The 20,481-nt window shown below is 38.1% G+C and overlaps 1 protein-coding gene across 1 annotated transcript; it reads left to right on the top strand.

Moving 5' to 3' along the window:
* The first annotated feature begins 68 nt into the window (after positions 1 to 68).
* LOC135684388 (uncharacterized) lies at positions 69 to 20,328 on the top strand. The gene is made up of 8 exons (XM_065199931.2): positions 69 to 2,108; positions 8,461 to 8,866; positions 9,209 to 9,406; positions 10,461 to 10,834; positions 12,017 to 12,110; positions 12,401 to 12,669; positions 12,935 to 13,199; positions 13,759 to 20,328. The coding sequence occupies exons 2-8, from the start codon at positions 8,488 to 8,490 to the stop codon at positions 19,596 to 19,598; spliced, it is 7,419 nt and encodes a 2,472-aa protein (XP_065056003.2). The 5' UTR covers positions 69 to 2,108; positions 8,461 to 8,487; the 3' UTR covers positions 19,599 to 20,328.
* Positions 20,329 to 20,481: the final 153 nt, after the last annotated feature.

The following is a 20,481-nucleotide window of genomic DNA, read 5'->3' as shown; positions in this document are numbered from 1 at the left end:
AATACTTGAAATCGTTATTCTCACCAGATGAAAGGAGACTGGATCGTTTTATTGCTTCTTTTTTCATATTCATAGTTACAAAGACCCTCATTGTGATTTACAGGACTTGATTAGAGGATTTTTTATAGAAGAGAAGGCCTATTTTGTTGAAAAGAGTGTTTGTGGGCAATTGAAGTGGAGATCCCCGATTTATTGCTTGCGAAGATGGCTTGCCATTATCAGTAAAATTATTTTACAGCTTTTTGCTGATCGATTACACGAAGATATATCGCCGGACAAGAAAACTTCCTTAAGTCCAAAATAACGTGAAAGGATTTTTTATTCTTGTTGAAAATTGATAAGATGAACGTTTCAGCGTCACGATATACGCATTGTATACTTTCTCTAATGCGATTGACAAATTATAAGAGAAAACGGCTTTGAAAAAATTAAACATTTTGCAACTTTCAAAAAGCTTTTTGTCTGGCTGGTAATCCTCAGATTATGTAAGAATATGGGTCCGCAAGCACAATATTGAAATGCATACCCAGTTGTGGATCGATTTTCCTATAAGCACGCGGTACTGTCTGGACAACTATACCGGTAATGTGCTTGCGTTTTTCTGATTGGCCTATTTAGATCTACAACTGGATATATACTTTCCATCTTGCTCTTTCGGACCCTTATTCTGACGTTCCATACTCTTGGAAGTGTTAGACTAAAAAGCTTTTATTATGATTTCAAATGTTTCAAGAGCCATTTTCAAATTTTGTACCGCCAAAAAGTTCTTCACAGTTTTGTAAGGGATTTATGGATGATGAAGGGAAATACCCACGCTTGTCATTTTAATTTGTCTGTTCTGCTTAAATTGTTTTGTGGTGTACCCAAACTTTCAACAGATTCCGCCTTTCTATAGCAGGGTTTTTTTCTTTCTGTGCCAGTTTCTAAATCCATTAGTAAACAGAAGATATCCGTTAAGCGGTCGGTAGTATGCATGTTGCACAGGGGATCAGCACAAGTCGGTTTTCAGGCGATCACCTCTATAATCTGGAAAAACGCTAATAAGGCATGACATCATAAAATATTCGTACTCAGTCTTGCGAAATGCTGTTTTTGGTATTCCTTTCGTTTCATCATTTCTTATTTCATGTTGGTACACAAATAATTGCTATCTAACTACATTGGTATTTATTGGTATCTAACAACATTCCCGTGACCATCTCCTTACAAATTTCACAATTGCATTCAAGAACATGATAGTTCTAATCTTCTTGGAGGGCATCTATGGAAGAAAATTTCTCGAAACAAGCTCAAGATTGATCTAAAGGCTCTCTTGTGTGTTCTCTTGTGATTTTTCCTTCTAAAAATGTTTATTGGAAAGCTAGTTAAATATGACAAAATAAAGCCTTACTCCAAAGCATTTGCCTATTTTCAAGAGTAGAAGAGAGATAATTTGCTATAGCATTTAACTACTCTGCTTCTATGCAAGGGTGGGAAGTGCAAAACTGGAATCACGCGTGTCAATGACTGAAAATCAGTTCTGCATGAAAAAATAACTCTTTGCCAAGGGACTAAGTAAAGAGTATCCAAACATAGTTATAGAAAAAAAACTCTATTAAAATATGATCTAACGAATGAATGCGAATCCAAAAATTGAGATCCAGTTTAGTAATCGCAAAAAAGCAATGGACAAGGCATACACGAAAAAGAGAAGGGCAAGAGAAAGAAAAATAATAGCTATATTTGATGTCATCAAGGGAGGGGAGTGGAGATCCAGGCATGCCTTTGGCACTAAACTTATAAAAAGAGGAGCTTGCTCGATGAATAGGACTGACACCCTCGCAGTCTTTCATCTTTGCTTCCATGGTCCAACTTTCTTCGAAGATCGGTCGTTTTCCAGCTTAAAATGAATTAAAAGGTTGATACACACTTTGTGCTATGCCATGCCATTATCCCAACCTCAAGAAGCCACTGGATCACAGTGCAAAGCTACAGCGCAGGCGCATATCGGTGCACGTGCACATTTTTTAAAGGCATGTAGTGGGCCTAGTAGTGTTATGATTCGAGAGCGGGAAATGTTGACCGAATTACGTTGTTGCAGGCGATGAGGAAGACTTACGGACGATGCAGTAAGTATTTATGCAAGTTTTCAAGATAATTTGATTGATTAATCTTAAAAACTTTTTTTATTCGTATGCAACTCGAATTCTTAATCGGGCAGCTCTCATTCCTTTGGGCCTACCATCCTCGATCGGAAGTTGTTAACTCCACTGCACCAATCGTCGGTAAGATCAATGACAAAGGGGTTGTTTTTACCTCATAATAAGGCGTATTTAACAATCAGATTATTCATAGTTTTATTTTTCGCGCTATTAGAGCTATGCTACAACCCTCTATGCATCAACTGCAAAAGTTTTTCACAGAAATCAATTGCAATGCATTTGCTTCACTTCAGATGACTATGAGACCTGCATTCCATCACTCAACAGATAGGTTTTCTTACTCCCAGGCTGAATTCCTATCCATCTTATGAATGGATACGGAAGCAGAAAGTTATTTACAATGAAGTTAAAAACTTTTTATTTTTCCTAATTTTGGCTTGGTCGTCGTATTTCTGATCGCTTTGCAACCTTCATTCCTTTGTGTTTTCTTTTGTTTCTTGATGTGGGTCTGATCTTTTATATCTGTTAATTGATGTTTCCTTTGGTAAATTTTCAATCGTTAGTTCTCAAAAGTTAATTAAATCTACAAAATTATTTTTCAAGCAGTGTTTTTCTTGGAGGCTCTGTCCACCTTATCGCCTGAGAGGGTCCTATAACCAGGTTTTACCAAAAGCTATCAACCACTGTACAAATATGAAAATAGACAGGCAGCTTCACCAGCATCAATCCTCAAATTGAAAATAAATAACAAACTGACTTCCTGTTATACTCTCTCATGACATCAAACGTTTTTAGTATTCTCCTCATTGACTTTCTAACTGAAAATGTGCCAGGGATATTCCCATTGAAAATTTCCCTGACAGCTTTTTGCATAGTAGGGCAAGCACAATAAATTTTCCCAAGTTGAACAGCCTTTTCTCTCTTTTCGAGATTCCAAAATATTTTCTGCCCTATTCGAAGAGGAGGGACAGCAGAATATCTCACTGAAATTGGCAAGGATATAAATTTTTGCTGGTGAACCAAGCTTGATCAGTGAATCATCAATCATTCATACTGTTTACACTATTTCCAATGTTAACGCTCCTTGCAGTTTCTTTTCCTAACTTTGCAGTAACCTTTTGTTTAAGACTTTTCCTACCCAGAGGGATCCTGTTTCTGTGCCAATAATTGTTGGCATTCATTTACCTGAATATCACTACCACTTAGGTGATGCCAATTTCCTTTATTCCATTGCAAACAGCAAACAATAAAAAATTTTCTGCAAAAGTATTTCCGAGTCAATCATTCAATAGGACTATCTCCCAGAAATTGCTTCATGTTTTACTGCATCATTTTGAGGTTATTTTTGCATAAAAGAGCACCTTTTTCAGCCATTGCTTTGTTAGGGTTGAAATAATTTGTCTTCAGATATTAAATTTTTGAAAATTCACGAGAACATTAAATACTTCACATCTATATCTACTAGGTAATCTAGTTCCTAATTTACAAATATATCTTGTTTTTAGAAACATTTTCTTGCATTTAGGGTTTGACCCCTTTTTTGGCTGAAATTAAAACTATAAGCTAAGCAAACAAATTCCTCAAAGGAAATAAAATGAATAGATCCTTGTTAAGAGTTACAAATTGTTCTATTCTTATATGGAGTTTTCAGAATGGTATGTGTTTTGACTCTTTTGGTTTTCAGCACTCTTTGTTTTATCAAGGCCTCTTCTTAAATCAGCCTCTGTTTGAGAAAACTAGCTGTTTACATACAGATAAAGCCTCAAGACAATATTTAACAGCTTAGAGTTACAGGCAGTAAGTCCTCTCAGTAAATCAAACATTGTCAACAATAGGCTCGGCAGTGCATTTGTAATTAAATCACTGTATATTAGCCTTACTTTACAGATTGGTTACATGGCAATAGGCAATAGTCCTCTGTTATAGTCCAACCAATAGGGTTTTTAAATGGCCATGGAAATGCATCAGGATGCAGTGCCTTGAGGAAGCAAGTTGAGTTTGCATGAGCTGAAGTTTTTTCATGCAATTAATTACACCAAAAATGAAGGATTTTCTAGCAGTTAGGGTGAAGGCCAATTCGGCTTGACTTTTCTCATTAATGATCCTCTTAGATTCCCAAGGCACTGTTTTCCAGTATGCCAAAACTGATGATATTTAATGTCAGCAGTATGGATAGATTTTATGGATTTAAAAAATAAATGATATCAGTTTTTACCTGATCAAGAAAATTGTGTTGTCACAGTTTTGCTAATCTTTAAACATGTGAACAATTTTTTTGCTTGTTTTAACACTTGATGACTTGTTTTAACAGTGTTTCTAGACCTACAAGATCGAGGAGGCTGTTCTCTTTGATGGGCCGTTTTGTTTCTTATGTTGGAAAAGGAACATGCTGCTTTATCCTAACATATTTATCCTACCAAAAAATATATTTTCAATTTCTCGGATTATTCTCTCTCTGATACTGAAAAATTTCTCTTAGGTAATGGACTTTAATTTTGCATCCCACCCCAAACAATCAACAGAGAGGAACTCTTTTCTGAATTCGAAATTTTACACGCTCAACTTGGCAAGCAGGAGATTTCGAACTCTTTAGAATTTAACAAATTACGAGCATGACTAAGCGATTTGGCATATGCGTATATCGGCTCTGCCATCGACCACTCTGATTTTCTTTTGCATAGAGAACATTTCCAAGCACTAAAATCTCTTCAGGCTAACAATGAGATCTTTATTACAAAACCTGGTAAAGGGTCTGGAGTGGTAATTTTGAACAAAAAGGACTACATCAAAAAAATGGAGGTAATTCTCCACGACAAAGAAAAATTTGCTAAAATAGGTGATGTCGAAACACAGGACAGAATGACTAGAGCGGAAACTCCAAAAACGTTTGTTGGAACTGGTTAACTCAAAAGTGTTGGCTACAGAAATTTATGATAGGATAAGACCCACGGGCTCTCAACGACCACAAATGTATGGCCTCCCTAAAATACACAAGCCGAACGTCCCACGTCACACAAATGTCCCTTTGAGTGAGACCATCAAAATATGTGCCGACGCTTTGTACCGGAGCGAGCTTAATAGCCCACCATTCCCAGAGGAAGTATTCATTGAACTGATGGAAACTGCAACACGTTCAGTTGAATTCAGTTTTATCAATGAAATGTACCAACAAAAGGATGGTGTCGCTATGGGTAGCCCTCTGGGACCTGCCTTGGCCAATATCTTTGTTGGCTTTCATGAAGAGCGTTTGTTTGACTGCGACCAAAAGCCAGGTGTCTATTTTCGGTATGTGGATGACACATATTCCATTTTCAAAACAGAGGCTGAGTGTGATATTTTTCTAAAACACCTTAATAGCCTACACCCAGCCCTCCAGTTTACGTTTGAAAAGGAAGAAAATGATTCCTTGCCATTTTTAGATGTTTTGGTCGAAAAGTCTAACACTGGATTTCTTACCAGTGTATATCGGCACGCTGAACTGGAAAAACTTAAAACGATCTTTCTGGACAACGGCTGTCCAGAAGACGTCATTTTATCTTATACTAAGGAGAAGATCGCAAGTTTTTTCGGCCAAAAGTTTGGTCCGCGAAAGTGCCCAGTTTATTTGAAACTACCATGTGTTGGTAACGCTTCCTTGCGATTCGAGAGTCAGATTAGGCAAGCCATAACTAAATGTTGCTTTGCTGTCAATCCTTGTATTGTTCACAGCACTAGGAGAGCCCTTCCATCCATTCAAAAGGATTGCGTTCCTACCAACCAAAAAAGTTCCGTCATTTATGAATTTACGTGCCAGTGTGATTCTGGCTACGTAGGACGCACAATCCAAAGATTGGGGGATAGGATAAAACAGCATGTTCCTTCTAACATAAGAAACAAAACTGCCCCTCAAAGAGAACAGCCTCCTCGATCTTGTAGGTCTAGAAACACTATTAAAACAAGTGATTCTGCCATCAATCAACATCTTTTAGACAACCCAGATTGTGCAAAACTCTATAATGACGACATGTTTCGGATAATTGGCAGAGCCCGGTCGTCCTTCCATCTAGCAGTTTTGGAGTCGATCTACATACAAACGAAAAAGCCGCCATTGTGTAGACAGAAGGAGTTCGTTTTCTCTCTTGGACTCCATTGGTCATTTTTCTTTAGGCTCGCGGCACTGATTGGTCAACTATACCGGTCTTGTGCTTGCGTTTTTCTGATTGGCCTATTTCGATCCACAACTGGGTATATAATTTTCATTGTGTTCTTTCGGACCCCGATTCTGACGTTTTATGCTCTGAGGAGTGTCAGACGAAAAAGCTTTTAGTATGTTGTAAAATGTTTGCTTTTTTCAAAGCCATTTTCAAATCTTTAAACACTTTGCAGGGCTTTCACGTTCAGAAATTGACATGCATGAATGAAAACTCACATGATCATTATGGAGCGCAAGATTCAAATTCATTTGATAACAGAAAATAATGAGTTTTTTAACTGAAACGCTTTATTTAAAATCAGCAAATACTCCATTTGCTAAAATGTTTAAGTTCTGCCTTAGAGAAGCCAATTGTATCACATTCCTCATTACTCTCCAACTTTGACAGATCGTCTGTTGAACAAGCTTCAATTTCTTTCTTAGGCCAGATACTTTCTTTAATTTTTAATTCTATTTTCCATTTCATTTTCAAGTATAAATCCAAAGCTTTCTCAATGTTATTCACTTTTCATTTTTATTCCAAAGAGGATGTTAAGAGTACTGTGTGAGATAGAGGGGTTGTTGTTAGAAAGTGTGTTGTCTAGGGTGATAAATGCTTTTTCAATCTTCCAATTTGAGGAAAAGATCGACATAACAAGGCTTGCCATTTTGCACATGTTTGGAAATTCGTTGCAGCGTTTCATTAAACAGACTTCCTAAATGTTTGCATTAGAAAACATAGCTTCGCTCAAAGTTCTTAAAACTCTTTCATTCTCGCAAAATAGGTTCTTTACAAAATGCTGCAAAAGCTTTGGTCTTTTGGATGTGTATGGCGTATGTGACTGATGATATCTTCATTTTCATACTGTCTCTCGTCTGACCTGGAGATCCACTAATCTCATTTTAGAAAACACTGTTGTAATCTTCAAATTTCTGCTTGAGTTTCTCTTTGAAAGTGTCTTGAGAGTCTAAGGTACTGATGATTTGCGTCCTGCTTTCTTTTGTCCCCTGCTTTGAAAAACACTCCTGCAAATTATCCATCGTAGCTTACTTGGAATTGATGCATGTAGCTGTTAAGAAACTCTTCATCTATCCTTTGTACTCTGTAATTGTGTTTACAGGGGGGGGGGGGGGGCAGCCCACTCAGGTGAGATCCGCAAGAAAGGCAGGAGGTGGGATCCGCGTCAGGTGGGATGGAAATTATCCAGGTAAACGCAACCGGGTGGGCTAGCTCACTCACGGAATGTCATTGCGTGTGCGTAAAGGAAGCTGGCGCCAAATCAAAACTTTATTTACGTATCAACAATGGCTGACCTAAGCAAAACTTCTCTTCCAAAAACATAGCAAAAGCTTACAAAAGCATAGATAATATTGTAAAAAATCCATTTAAGTGGACAACAGGGATGGTTGCCGATCTTATACCATGACGTATGATATGAGACTAAGCATGCCGAGTAATTTCACGATCAGAAAAGAAATCAAATTTGATATTCGCCATTGTTGTGAAAACTGATATTCATCATGATGTCACCAAAAACTAAAAAAACTCCTTTACAAGTTTCAAACAAGATGCAAGCCCATCTGAGTGGGATAGATCGCATTATTCTGTAAACACTTGCAAAAAAGATCCCACATGTGGAGACCAGCCCACTTAAGTGGGCTAGCCCATTTCATGTAAACAGGCCCTTAGTTGATCTTGAAAATGCAAGAGGTACTTTGAAGGGCAGCAGCATATCAGCCTCAAAAAGGAGTTTCCGTTTCAAAAAGGAGTTTCTCAAAAGGATTAGCCAATTTCAGCAGTGGATCACAAAAAATTGCATCATCTGGAAATTGCTTCTACAAAGGAAATATTTATCATTGGACTTGTGATTTATCGCTCACAAGTGAAACGCTGGGGGCTTGCCTGCGCACTCGTGGGCTACGGTACGCCCCCACTGAAAGCCCTGATTTCTCTAATCTTGTTTTATATGTTTTATAATCTTGATTTCTGGAATTGTTCTTGAATGTTTTTCCAGCATATTTATTGAATAACAAAGTTTATAAGCTTGTTTTTGCAATCAATTTGAAATGTATGGGAACTCTGGCTAAATAACATGTTTTTTGTGGAGCATCTATGTGAAATGTATTAAAATAACTTTTTTCTACTAGTGAATTATGCGACCTTAATCTAATTCAATGGACGGGGCAATCGAACTGGAGGAGAATGCAAATTTTGAAAAGGAGACAAAGCATGTTTATCCTAACTGGCTTGTAGCCGGCGTTTCAGAGACAAATGCAAGGGACGAAAAGGAAACAGTGACTGAAAATGGTTCTACAGACATAGCAAAAGGGTCAGAGACAAATGTAGAGACAAATGTAAATGATGTCAGTGAAACAGAGGATAAGGATTGCAACAAAGGGGCAGAAAACAGGTCTGAAACAGTTGATGGTAAAAAGGAGTCTATGCATTGGGATAATAACATTGAGATACCAAGCAGATCAGTGATAGAAATGCATGCTGAAAAGGAAGCAGAGGGTAAGGATGGTAATATCCAGATGCGTAGAGCTCATGCAGGTATTTGATGTTATAATTTCATCTTTTCAGCTGTATATCCTATTTTCATGTTGTAATATAGCCATAGAAGGGCAATTTAATGTTGATGATGCTAATATGCCGTGACTCTAAAATTTAGTAGATTTGCAAGACAAGTTGTAAATGAAGCCATTCTACAATGTATATTGGTCAAGTTTGCTTCTTGCCAAAGAAGAATTCGTCAAGAAAAAATTTTGCAACCTTTTTTTGCAACAATAGTTGTGCTCAATTTTGGTTGTGCATACTTTCCTGGCAAATATTCTTGTTTTTCCAGAAAAATATGAGACATGATTTTAATCAACTTTTTGAACAACTTCTTTTTAGCTGAAATATGTAAAGACCTGATTGTGCAAGTGAACAGGCTTTCACTCCAACCCAACAAGCAGAAGACTGTTTTGCGAATAAGTCCAGCCAATCTTCCTTCTCAACGGAAAACTCGCCCAAAGGTTAAAAGAGATTATGGAAAGTTTACCTGTGGCTGCAAGTTATGCAATACTAACAAGCAGAATACAAAGAAAGCAGGTATTGTTTTTAGTTGAATATTCGTCCGGAGTTCTTGATCATCTATTCAGTAAGAAAGGGAATCATTGGATGTGATACCTTCTTCATACTGTTGTAGAGTACGGCATTCAAACTCGCACTATTACCTCTCCTGATCAACCTTAGGGCAGAGCGCTTCAGTGAGATCATTGCTAGAGCAGCAAAACTGTCCTTCTTTTCAGCAAGTAGACAATGTAAGTAAGCAGCGCCCGGGCCTTTTTGAGCTTATCGCCATTTGTCCAATTATTTGCAGTGGCACAGCAATTAAAATTGCAAAGCCACCCAACAAAATCTCCTGAATCAACTTTCTCGGGAACAATCGATAAAGAAGCCATGATAGGGATACTCTTGAAACTCAGTCTTGTACCTCTGTCATCAACTGTAATTGTTGCGTTTAGGTTCGGCAAGGAGAGAGAGAAGATAAATAGACTTCAATTCATTTGGATACCCAAAGACTGATCATTACAGAAAACACTTAGCATAACACATGCCTTTAACCGGAAGTGACGGATTTGATATCACGTGACACGCTACTTGTTACATCATTTGTTACACTGTAGAGCATTTTTCCAAAATATAGGTTCATACCCAAAGTGAATTTAATTGGATTGGAGCCAAGAAGGTATAAAAGCTAAGTAGATGGTGGGAAAATCTGCAAAATTGTTATTCAATTGGGCAGTGGGAAGAAATGCGTAATTTAAGTTCTGCTCATTAGTCAGTTTTTTAATGCTCATTTTGTTTCCTGGATAAAAGCAGTATCTGATTCGAAGTCAAGCCTTCCTCTATGAATTAGGACTTATACATTCCCATTTCTGCAATAAACAGAAACAGTCCATGTTAATGTTTGAGATGATAGTTTTTGTGTTCTAGGGTAAGTTGTCCCACCCTCATTCTTGTAACCCGTCTTTTTTGTGGTTTCTTGAAGAAGTAACAATAAGGCTGAGTAGTTTCAAAAGGTTGTCTCTATGTTTCATGTTTTATAAGAAGTTAATAATTTGCCATATATCAGCAAATCAATAAGCTAAACTTATTCCAGGTAACATTGTTGATAATGTATCCATCAAGTCTGGAATGTCATCAGAGGAAAGCACGAAGAGTGTTGACACAACAAGCAATGCAGAGGAGAGTATGTCGCAAACTGACATGAGCATCTTTAGTGTGGATGAGAACAGCAGAAGTGATATGAGCGAGGCAGAAGAAGAGGAAAAACAGACCGAGGATGAAGAAGCAGAGAAACAGAGCAAGGCTGAAGAAGCAGAGAAACAGAGCAAGGCTGAAGAAAAAGAGAAAAAAACCCAGGCAAGAAAAATATCTGTTCAATCAAAGAAGATCAGAAACCCGGATGAGAAGCAAAATGTAAATAGGAAGTGGAAGAAGGGGCAACAATACTTGGTTGATACAGATACAAAGGTTGGCATGTTTTGTTATGGTTATTCTTCTTCTCTATAACATTATGTTTTGGCTTGATTTGTTCTGGAAAATTGGCCATCTAAAGTGGAATATCAAAGTGGATTGCTAAAAATCCAGATGATTTGTTAGTCAGTGATCAGCCAGACTCGATTGGCTTTGTTTATGGTTTAGATTAGAAGTCAGGATTGAAGAATCAGCTGTGATTAGGTCTAGATGACCAATTTGGATCAAGCCAGGGTTGAGGAATCCACTTTGATTTGTTTTAGATTATGAAAAAAGAATGTCATCTGTCTTTCTTCAAACATTACCTCTACAAAAATCTGAATTAAAACATCTAACCCCAAGCCAAACTTTCTGGAAGTACCCTTTATAAAAATATGTAACAGATCAGAAGAGGTGATCTTTGCTTGCACCAGAAATGTAACCTTACGAAAATCACGAGGATTGCTCAAGACAAAGCAGGCTTATCACTGAAAAACCATGCTATGATATCAGTTACTGTTTTAATGGAAAGATGGTTGCAAAGAGAAGGCATATCTTTGAGCTTTTGCAGACTACTATGCCAGTATTAATCGAGAAATGATCTTGTCGCTTAAATTTTCGGATGAATTATGCCGTAAAGAAGGGGGCCCATAATGCTTTTTGTTTCGATTGTTAATTTATAGCATTTGACAAGGTTGCTTTATTTACATTTTGGAATTAAATATTGCTAAGCAGTTGCACTCATATATCATTGTGCTTGTGGATTCGATTAAGTAAAAAACATTTCATTGATTCCAGGTATTTATTTTGTGAGATTTAATTTATAAGTGGGATGCTGACTGATGTTGATGTATGTTGTTTACGGAGAAAAAGGCTTTTCTGAAAGACTCGTGGAAGTAGCAAGCTTACCATTTTAGATTACCAAGACCCAGTCTCTTGTATATGATTGTAATAGTTTGACTTCTCAGTTACATTTACAATCCAAAAATGCAGACTATCAAGCAATTTTATTTCTTTATTGAAAGTCTGAGAATGTCTTTCTGAAATTTGGCGTTCTTGGCTGTAATTCATATCTGTCTCTGTATAAAGGTAAAGATTTATTTTGGCTATTTGCATGCAATGAAATGTTTTCAGAAAACCTCTGAAATTCTCCTCAATGAAATTTTCCTTCAAAATACCAATTTTTTTCTTTCACTTAAGGAGATTTCAAGTTTAGAAAATGAGCTGTGGAATGAACATGATCCCTTAAACAAAAAGTGTAATCGCCCACCTTGCGACAAGGATCATTTTCTTTGTAAGTATTTCTTTCGGTTTTTTAATTTTTGTCTTCAATTTTTTGCCATTTGCTTGTTTTTCATTATGGTAAATTCGCTAAGAAAAGCAGCGGTATAGATATGACATTTCTAACTTGCCTGAAGTTTGATTGAATGCTGTGAATGTTTTCAGTCATAAAACACGTATGATAATAAACTGGGAAGCTATAAAACTGAAACGATCATTTATTGTTTTAGCCCCTCTTCGATTCGAAGATTATATTTTGAAACGGAATTTTCTTTCTTTTACGATCTGACCTATTCATTTCAGTCTGTGCTAAGTGCAACGGTGTATTCCATGGTGAGTGTCCTTATGATGGACCGGAGACTTGGAAAAAAGACAAAGTATTTAATGAGAACTGCGGTCAAACACGAGCTAGAGCGACACTACCTGATGAGCTTTACCTTGACAAGTCTTCAATTCCGGGAGCTGGAACTGGTGTATTTGCCAAAACTGTGATCGAAGAGCGGGTCCGCTTTGGACCGTATGTTGGAGAATCTGTTATAGATGACCTCATAGAGTCCGGTTATCAATGGGAGGTAAGGTTTCTATGGCATATTTATAGGTATTTGTGTTAAAGATCAATATTGAGGGGGGGGGGGTATGCGGAATCCTGGCAATAGACACAACCGTGCGGTTAAAGTATCTTGGTCCTTCGTGATTCCTACAGACATTTCATTGGTCATTTCATTGTCTAAAAATGTAGACTTTTTTGTGGATCTAGGTAGACATCTTTCAGTTTTTTATCTATAAAAACAGAGAACATGGCTTGTTCATTCACTGTTAGCTATTTTTTCTGTTTAGATTATATCTCAGCAACGAGTTTCTCATTATGTGGACGCTGAGGACGAAACCACTTCCAACTGGATGCGCTTCATCAACTGCGCGCGAACAGAACCAGAGCAAAACCTCATCGCTATCCAATACTGCTCACAAATCTATTACCGCACATACAAGAGGATTAATCCGGGACAAGAATTGCTAGTCTGGTATGGGAATCAGTTCGCAAAGTCCCTTGGATTGGTTGATAGTGCAACAGACAACCCAAAGAATAAAAATAGCCTCAGTGGTGAGTATTCCGGCGAAACATTTTATGCTAAATTCATAAACGGCAAAAACAGTTTTCATGAAACGAAATTCAGTTCTGTTTTTCATTTGTTTGCGCCCTTTGAAACACTGGAAAGCACTTTTTCCATAAATTCTAACACCACAGGCAATTGAATAGACCTGACTCCTAGAAGGATAACGCGGACCACCCTTGGTGATCAGAAGTTTGTTGCCCCCTTTTGTTTATGTAACACTGACCCAAGTTAAGGACTTGTAAATGTTCTTGCCATCTGATCATCTTCTCTGGCTGCACCTCGAATTTTATGCACTAAAGGTGTAGTCTAGTTTGATGGCCTTGGTGACGAAATTGTTCCTGACATACCATCATTAACTACTGCATTTTTGCGAAGGGCAGAACTCTTCAACATTGTGTTGAATTGTTCCGTGACCAGCAACCAGTGATGGTTACAACTCATTGTGGAAATGAAACATTTTTCTATAACCCCTTTTCTATCAGTAAATTTTTTCATTTTACGTTTTCTCTCAATGTACAACTAATGTTGTTGCTCTTTTCTGTTCAGCTATCCGTCGAATCTGTATGAGGTGTTTCAAAGTATTGGATAGTAGTTCTCGATTGAGCATCCACGAAAAAAGCAGCTGCCTGGGTGTTCGGCCTAAATGTCATACCTGTGGAATGTTGTTTAAAAACGAAGACTTCTTAGCCAAGCATTTGTCACTGCACGAAAATGATGACGGCAAAAAACACTGCAATGCCTTCAGCATATTTTCACAGAGCTTGTGTCTAATCAATGGATGCTATGAAGAGTTCGCAGATACCGAAAGCCTCGAAAAGCATCTGCAGTTGGTGCACGAGCTAGAGCGTCTGACCTGTAAGCAGTGTAAGAAGAAATTTAGAGAAACTTTCAAGTTGCAGTCACATATTTTGCAGAAGCATGAGGGCCTACTTCCTTGGCGGTGTACCGAGTGTCAGAAGACTTTCAAATTCTTTTGTCAATTGGTCAGGCACCTACCAAAACATACAGGTCTAACTGAAAATGTCTGCCATGATTGTCAAATCGTTTTTTGTTCAAATCGGACCCTTCTAAAACACCGTGCCGTTTGCAAGAGGCATCAGTTTCCATATGCCTGTTTTAGATGTCGAAAAGCCTTTAGTAGCCAACATGATGCGGCCCACCATATCTATAAAGAATGCAAGTATAGATTTGAAGACCCTAAAGGTGATGTTTCAAAGCATGGAAGAGGTTCATATTTTTGCGATTACCCAAACTGCAGTGTATCCACTGCTTCATTGAAAGCGAAAAATAGACATTACCTTATAACGCATGTGAAAAACCGAGAGACGCGAAAGTTGCTCTCTAAAAACGTGGGTGGACGCTCTGTTGCCAATAGATATTATTGTAAGTACTGCAAAATCAGTTCCGGCACTGCAAAAGCAGACTTTTATCATCAGAGAAAGCATGGCAAAGAAATGAGATGTACCTACTGCAATGAGATATGTGATACATACGTTGACTTTGTAAGACATAAAAAGCACTGCAAGTTAACACTGAAAGCAGAGTCTGTCGAAGATATTGCTCGCGAATGGCATGAAAGTGATTTGCCAACAGTACAGACTTCAAGTAACTGTCTTGTAAGTGACGGCTCTGAGGAACAGTTAAGTATGACAGATGATTTTGCTGAAAGTTTTAAGGACAATTCGGATCCCTCCAGCTCACCACAAAGTCAAAAGATGGATTCGTTATTTGGTATTTCAGAATTCTGTTTGTTGGGACAGACTCTCTATGATGAAAAAACAAACAGCATGCCTGCAGAAAAAGGCAAGGAAACTTTTGGCGATATATTTTTAGAACAAGACTCGAATTTGTGCACCATTCCTCTAAAAGATGACAGCTGCTTCCAGGACGATTTTAGTGCGGAAAAGAAATTAAGTGAAGCGATTTTTTCGTGTTTACCATCTGATAACGAGAATTTGGTGGAAGGAAATATTTTTAATAAATTGATCAGCAATTTGCTAGTGGTTGATTGCGAAAAGACAACGAGTTCTGCTCCTCCAGAAGAAAACAATACAATCTCAGCAAGTGAAAGGGTAGTTGATATTGAAAAGGTTAGTGTTTTTGACAACAAGCCAATAATGCGCAGTTGTGAAGAAGGAAGGTCGTTTTGTAGACTGACCAAGGATTACACGAAAAACTCCCAGAAAGAATTAGCAGCAGAGTCAGAATTGGATACGAATTCAATCACGGGTACATTTGAAGACACCAAACATGTGATTGTGGATATGAATTCGTCAGAGAGTAATTGTCCGTCGTTAAGGGATCCTGCTGATTCGGAATGCACGTTGAATTGGTCATCAAGCCACGATGAGTGCAAAAGCCAACCAGTCACTTCCAATTGTACATTTGAATTTCTAGCAGTAAGAGACAATCCATGTGCTGATAAATCTGAGGTAAGCGTTGGGTTTGACGTATCCATCGCGAATTTGACTTGTGAAATTCACAGTGTTGGTTTGGGTGCCGATGGGGAGCGTGGCGCATTGGTTGCACAGCTGCCTGCCAAAACTGCCCTTCTGGTTGGACAAGAGTTTGTTGCTCCTCATTTACAAGACAATACCATTTTTTCACCTGTTAAGTGTTGCAATAAAAAGGAATTTGAAATTTCCAAGCTCTATTCAAGTCCAGCCAAGACACCAGAACACGAACAGAAACAACGAGGTTGTGGGCTGACGGCAACATTGTCAAGCCTAAATCTAAGCCCTTGTATAAAATCCGATAGTTCTCAAGGGAAAGATCTATCTTTAGTTGTAAAGTCGGTAGAATTGCACTCAGATACAAGTCAAGAATATGACAAAGAGATGAGCCTGTCGGATCTAGAAGCAATGGGGACACAGACAAATTTTCACCGGGTTAGAAGGTACTCAGGAAGTCAGAGTGAATCGATTTGTGATGGCGCAGAAATGCTGGAAAAGTTGTTAAATGTTGATAGTAGTCAAGAAACTTCAGAAGTTGTTCCAGAACACGAACCCCGAGATTGCTCTCCAGCTCAAAATAGTGTGAGCTCAGTAGCCTTGTCTGATAATGAAACAAGTTTTTGTTCTGTGCAGAGAGAAAGCAGTTCAATGAAGGAGACCAGAATAGTTTCAAAGAAGTTATATTGTTCTTCGGAAGAAAGCATTGTGTCTGATCATGAAAACTCTGTTTCTGAAGTAAACAATAATCACTTTAATCCCGAAAAATCGGCACAAGACGGCATTTTAACTGGGGAACATGAAGAGTCAAGGAATGTAGCGATAGTTAGAGGAGACGGGCTGTCTTTGCTTGATGCAAAATGCCTCCTTAGTGGTGACAAGAAACCATCACTTGCTTTCCACAGTGAAATTACTGCTTCACATGAAAAAGATTTATTGAATAAAGGAAAAGAAAGTGTAGAAACTGATGAAGGGAACACCCTAGGTCAAGATTCAGCAGTATGTGAGAATTTGCTATGTCGGTCAGAATGTCAAGGAGATGAATTTATGACGAGGTCCATTGACGGAGAAAAAGGGAAATGTCTTTCCAGTATTGAAAATGATTCTGCATTCAAAGACGTAGAAAGAGCTTGTGCAGCAGAGTCAATTGAATTAAGGAATCTTAAGAAAACAGGCGAAGAGTTTTCTCAGCTGGTTGAAATGGATGAAGGGATGGGTCAGGGCAAAGAAAATGCTTCAGACGAATCTGTTAAAAGAGAAATATTGTTTGAAAAACCAAATCTGACATCGACAAAGATGCAAGGTATTTTGAAAGGTGCTGATGAAGACAGCCGCTTGAGTGTTTCTGAAAAGCAGGAATCTAGCTGCCCAGTTGAAGTAGAGTTTGATGATTCTTCTGATTGTGATGATAAACTCGATGAAGAAATTTCAGATTTTCTTCAGCAGTACTTAGAAGAAGAGAAACACAAGAAGAAGATTACCACAGAAATTCCATCGAATGAACTTGGATTTGATCTTACAAAAACCCCTGTGGTGTTAAATAGACAAGCTGACTGTACTGGAAAAGGACATGAGTGCCAGATGTCTACTGATTTTGCTTTTAAAAGTCAGGACTTTCCGAAAATGTGCCTTCCGGGGTATAAATCTGGTACCAAGGTATCTTTGACTAACAGTAAGAGTGATGCAGTTGCCACGGAGAAAATGGTGTCCAATGAAGAGTATACTGATGCCAAAACCAGAGGGAAAATTTCTCTGGATATGCTTGTCAAAACATCGCAATTCAACAATCGGGTGTCTACATCAAGTGAGGCAAAGGACCTCCAAGATGTATGCAATTGCGAGGAATTGGATGTCTTATATACGGAATGGATGGCTGGGGAGCCAAAAGCTGGCCTTTTTCAAACAGACCCAAAGAAGTACAAGTCATTCATGAACTGGCTTGGTGGTGGTAAAAATGAAGAGACAGTTGTCACAGCGAGGAGAAACTCTCTTGCTGCCAAAGATTGTGCTTATCTCAGCTACAAAGATTCTGAACTATCAAGTGATGAGATACGGTTGCGGCTGCGGCAAAAAGGAAACAACAACTTTGAGACTGATCTCAGCGTGAGGCCGCAAGGGGGAATCCACAACTCATTTTCGCCAGCAAAGATGACAGCAGTTTGTAAAACTGGCTTTAGGGATGCCGCGATTGCAACTAACCCTAACTCATTAGATAGTGAAAATTTGAGACTAGGATCGTCTGATTTATCAACCAGTTCAGGGCTTACAAAAGAATCAAGTACGGACTCCCACAACCCTTTTTCTGGCATTGGTCTGTTACCAAGAAGTTCAGCTACGGTTTGCAAGTCTGTTTCCTCAAATAACTGTTACGACCGCGACAGAAGATGCCTGAAGCTATCAAATCAAGTCGAGAAAAATGGCGGTGATTTACAGAACAATGAACAAAGCTGGAAGAGCATCTTGTCATCCATGGAAACACCTTTACTAAATGAATCACAGCTTAAACTTCTTCCATCTTCAAAAACAGTGTCAGAGAGTCGGCCACAGACAGCTAAGGAGAAAGTGATAGATGAATGGAAAGCTCATCATATTGAGAGAACGGTAATACATGATACAAAAAAGGCAGCTAAAATTCGCAAAAGACGGGAGCAGCCAAAAGTCGTGAATGAAAACATTTTTACATTCCATAAAGTCCCCAGTTTGACCGCGAAAAGAAAATTGTCGAATGGCGATATATTAACTGACTCAAAGCCACCAAAATTACGCTGTAGAGGGTTATCAGGTAATGATCAGGCAATGGAAGGTGAGAAGGAAGTGGCTGCTGAAACACAGAACTGCAAGAAAGAGTTTGAGACTCATGCTATAGAAAGTGTTGTCAAGGATTGCCCAATAGAGGAGCACACATGCAGAAAACGAAAGAATGACTATTTGGAAGGCGAGAGCGAAATAGAGAAGAAAAGGAGCAAGACGGATCCTTGTGTCGACATGAAGATACCCTCCTTAAATGATGGTCTTGCTGTTGAGACAGCGCCAATTGCTAGGAACAGAATGCCGAGTGCTGGAATGAATTGCATTTCCTCAGAAGATTCAAGTGTTGATTTGAATCGCGATTTTCTGAATTGCCATGACGTCACTCTTAATGCAACTCCTATTGAGAATAAGATCCAGTCGCCAATATACTTAGAAGATTTCACCCAAACACCATATTTGGAGTCAAAATTAGATGAATCTCTTCGAAATGCAGATGACTTTTTCGCGAAGACAATGCACAAATTTGAGCCTCATGTGTTGAGAAGTAAACCAAGTGCTTCCTTTCACAAAACAACTACAATTTGTTACAAAACTTTGAAAAGTTGCAGCTCAGGCACATCAGACGGAGGTCCATCTATCGAAGTTAAGATAACAGCACACCACCCTAAGGTTGATCAAAGTTCTGACAGCGAATGCTCGACTAGCAGTAACGATATTGATGTGGAAAATGAAATAAAGAAAATACTTCGACGTAAATTGGCTTTAGAGCGGCAGATAAAGGACATAAAGCAAAGACTAGCCACCAAAAAAAGAAACAAACTGAAACGTGCTAAACTGATGAAGAAATCAGCCAGGTTAAAGAAAACTGGAAGTCGCCGGTTGAAAGGACGTTCGTTTGTTATTACCAGTGGAATGCGTAAGGGCAGATTGGCACTTAAGGACATTTCATCCACTGTTTTGCATCATTTGAAAAATCCAAGAAACAAGGCGAAAGTTCTTGAAGCAATCAAGGACTTCGAAGATAGCAAATTGCGAGTACAGATGCAAAGACTGCTACCGATTGGGGATTTGCCAGCAAAAGATTTTCATGAACAGGAATGGTACTGCCATCATTGTTCGAATTTTTCTAAGCTGAAACCATTTTCTATCTATGTAAATAAATGTAGGCCAGCTCCACGCAGCTAGTTTTGCTTCGTTGTTTAGATTTTATGGCATATCGTCTTTTGTATTTGAATCTATAAACAAAGAATTTATGAAATCGCTAGATTATTTTATACAAAGAGTAACAATATCGGTGTAAGCAAACTTTCGTTCCCAAAGATCGCAACTAATTTGAATAAAGGCAGTTAGAAAATTATCTTTCTTCATAGAAGTAACCTGGTTGTAAAAATTATTGGACCACGAAATCAAATAAGACTCCGAAAGATCTGGCAACTTACCTTGGAAGATCATCTTCAGGCTATTTTAAAGATTTGTTACTGTTTAGGTATTTCATGGCTGAGATTCGAACGTGGTTGTTGCTCGAATTATTTAATTGGAGGTTAATCATGAACATTGCAAAGACGATGTTGAAAAAAGTTATTACTTGTAGAACCCCTGTTATGCTATGGAAGTCTCATTATATTCTTGTTTTGAGTTCACGGATCAATAACAATTATTCATAGCAATTTGATTTTTTATCAAGGCAATCATTAACTGTACAATTCCTGAAATGATTTACACGTGTAATTTGCGTTACTGTAGTCAATTTTTTAACTGGATATATTGGGAGATGCTTGGCACAAGTTTTTTCGGAATTTTTATTTTTACCTTGGCCTTTTTAAGATATGCTTGATTGTATTTATAAATGTTTTGTTATGCAAAAATTGATGTTCTGTTCTATTTAGAAAAAAAGAAAAACGCAAATATTGATTTATGTGTTCTTTCTTGGTGTTCTAGCTTTGTTCTTAAAATTAGAAAGTAATTTTATAGAGCAATTTTTGTAGCATGTGTTTAGTTGCTCAGAAATAAGAATTCCGTGTCATGACAGTTTGCAATTTTTCTAGTAGAATTTTTTTTGCTGTTTTGC

This window comes from Rhopilema esculentum, chromosome 21 (genome assembly GCF_057945365.1).
Source record: "Rhopilema esculentum isolate cy_ngs chromosome 21, ASM5794536v1, whole genome shotgun sequence".
NCBI classification, from domain to species: domain Eukaryota; kingdom Metazoa; phylum Cnidaria; class Scyphozoa; order Rhizostomeae; family Rhizostomatidae; genus Rhopilema; species Rhopilema esculentum.
This window is presented reverse-complemented; position numbering and strand designations above follow the sequence as displayed.

What these genes read in the sequence shown, in the direction of transcription:
- LOC135684388 (XM_065199931.2), top strand. Translation starts at nt 8,488, where the DNA reads ATGGACGGGGCAATCGAACTGGAGGAGAATGCAAATTTTGAAAAGGAG. An exon ending in TGGTTGATACAGATACAAAG is followed by an intron (nt 10,835 to 12,016) that starts GTTGGCATGTTT and finishes CTTTCACTTAAG; the next exon opens with GAGATTTCAAGTTTAGAAAA. An exon ending in GAATAAAAATAGCCTCAGTG is followed by an intron (nt 13,200 to 13,758) that starts GTGAGTATTCCG and finishes TTTTCTGTTCAG; the next exon opens with CTATCCGTCGAATCTGTATG.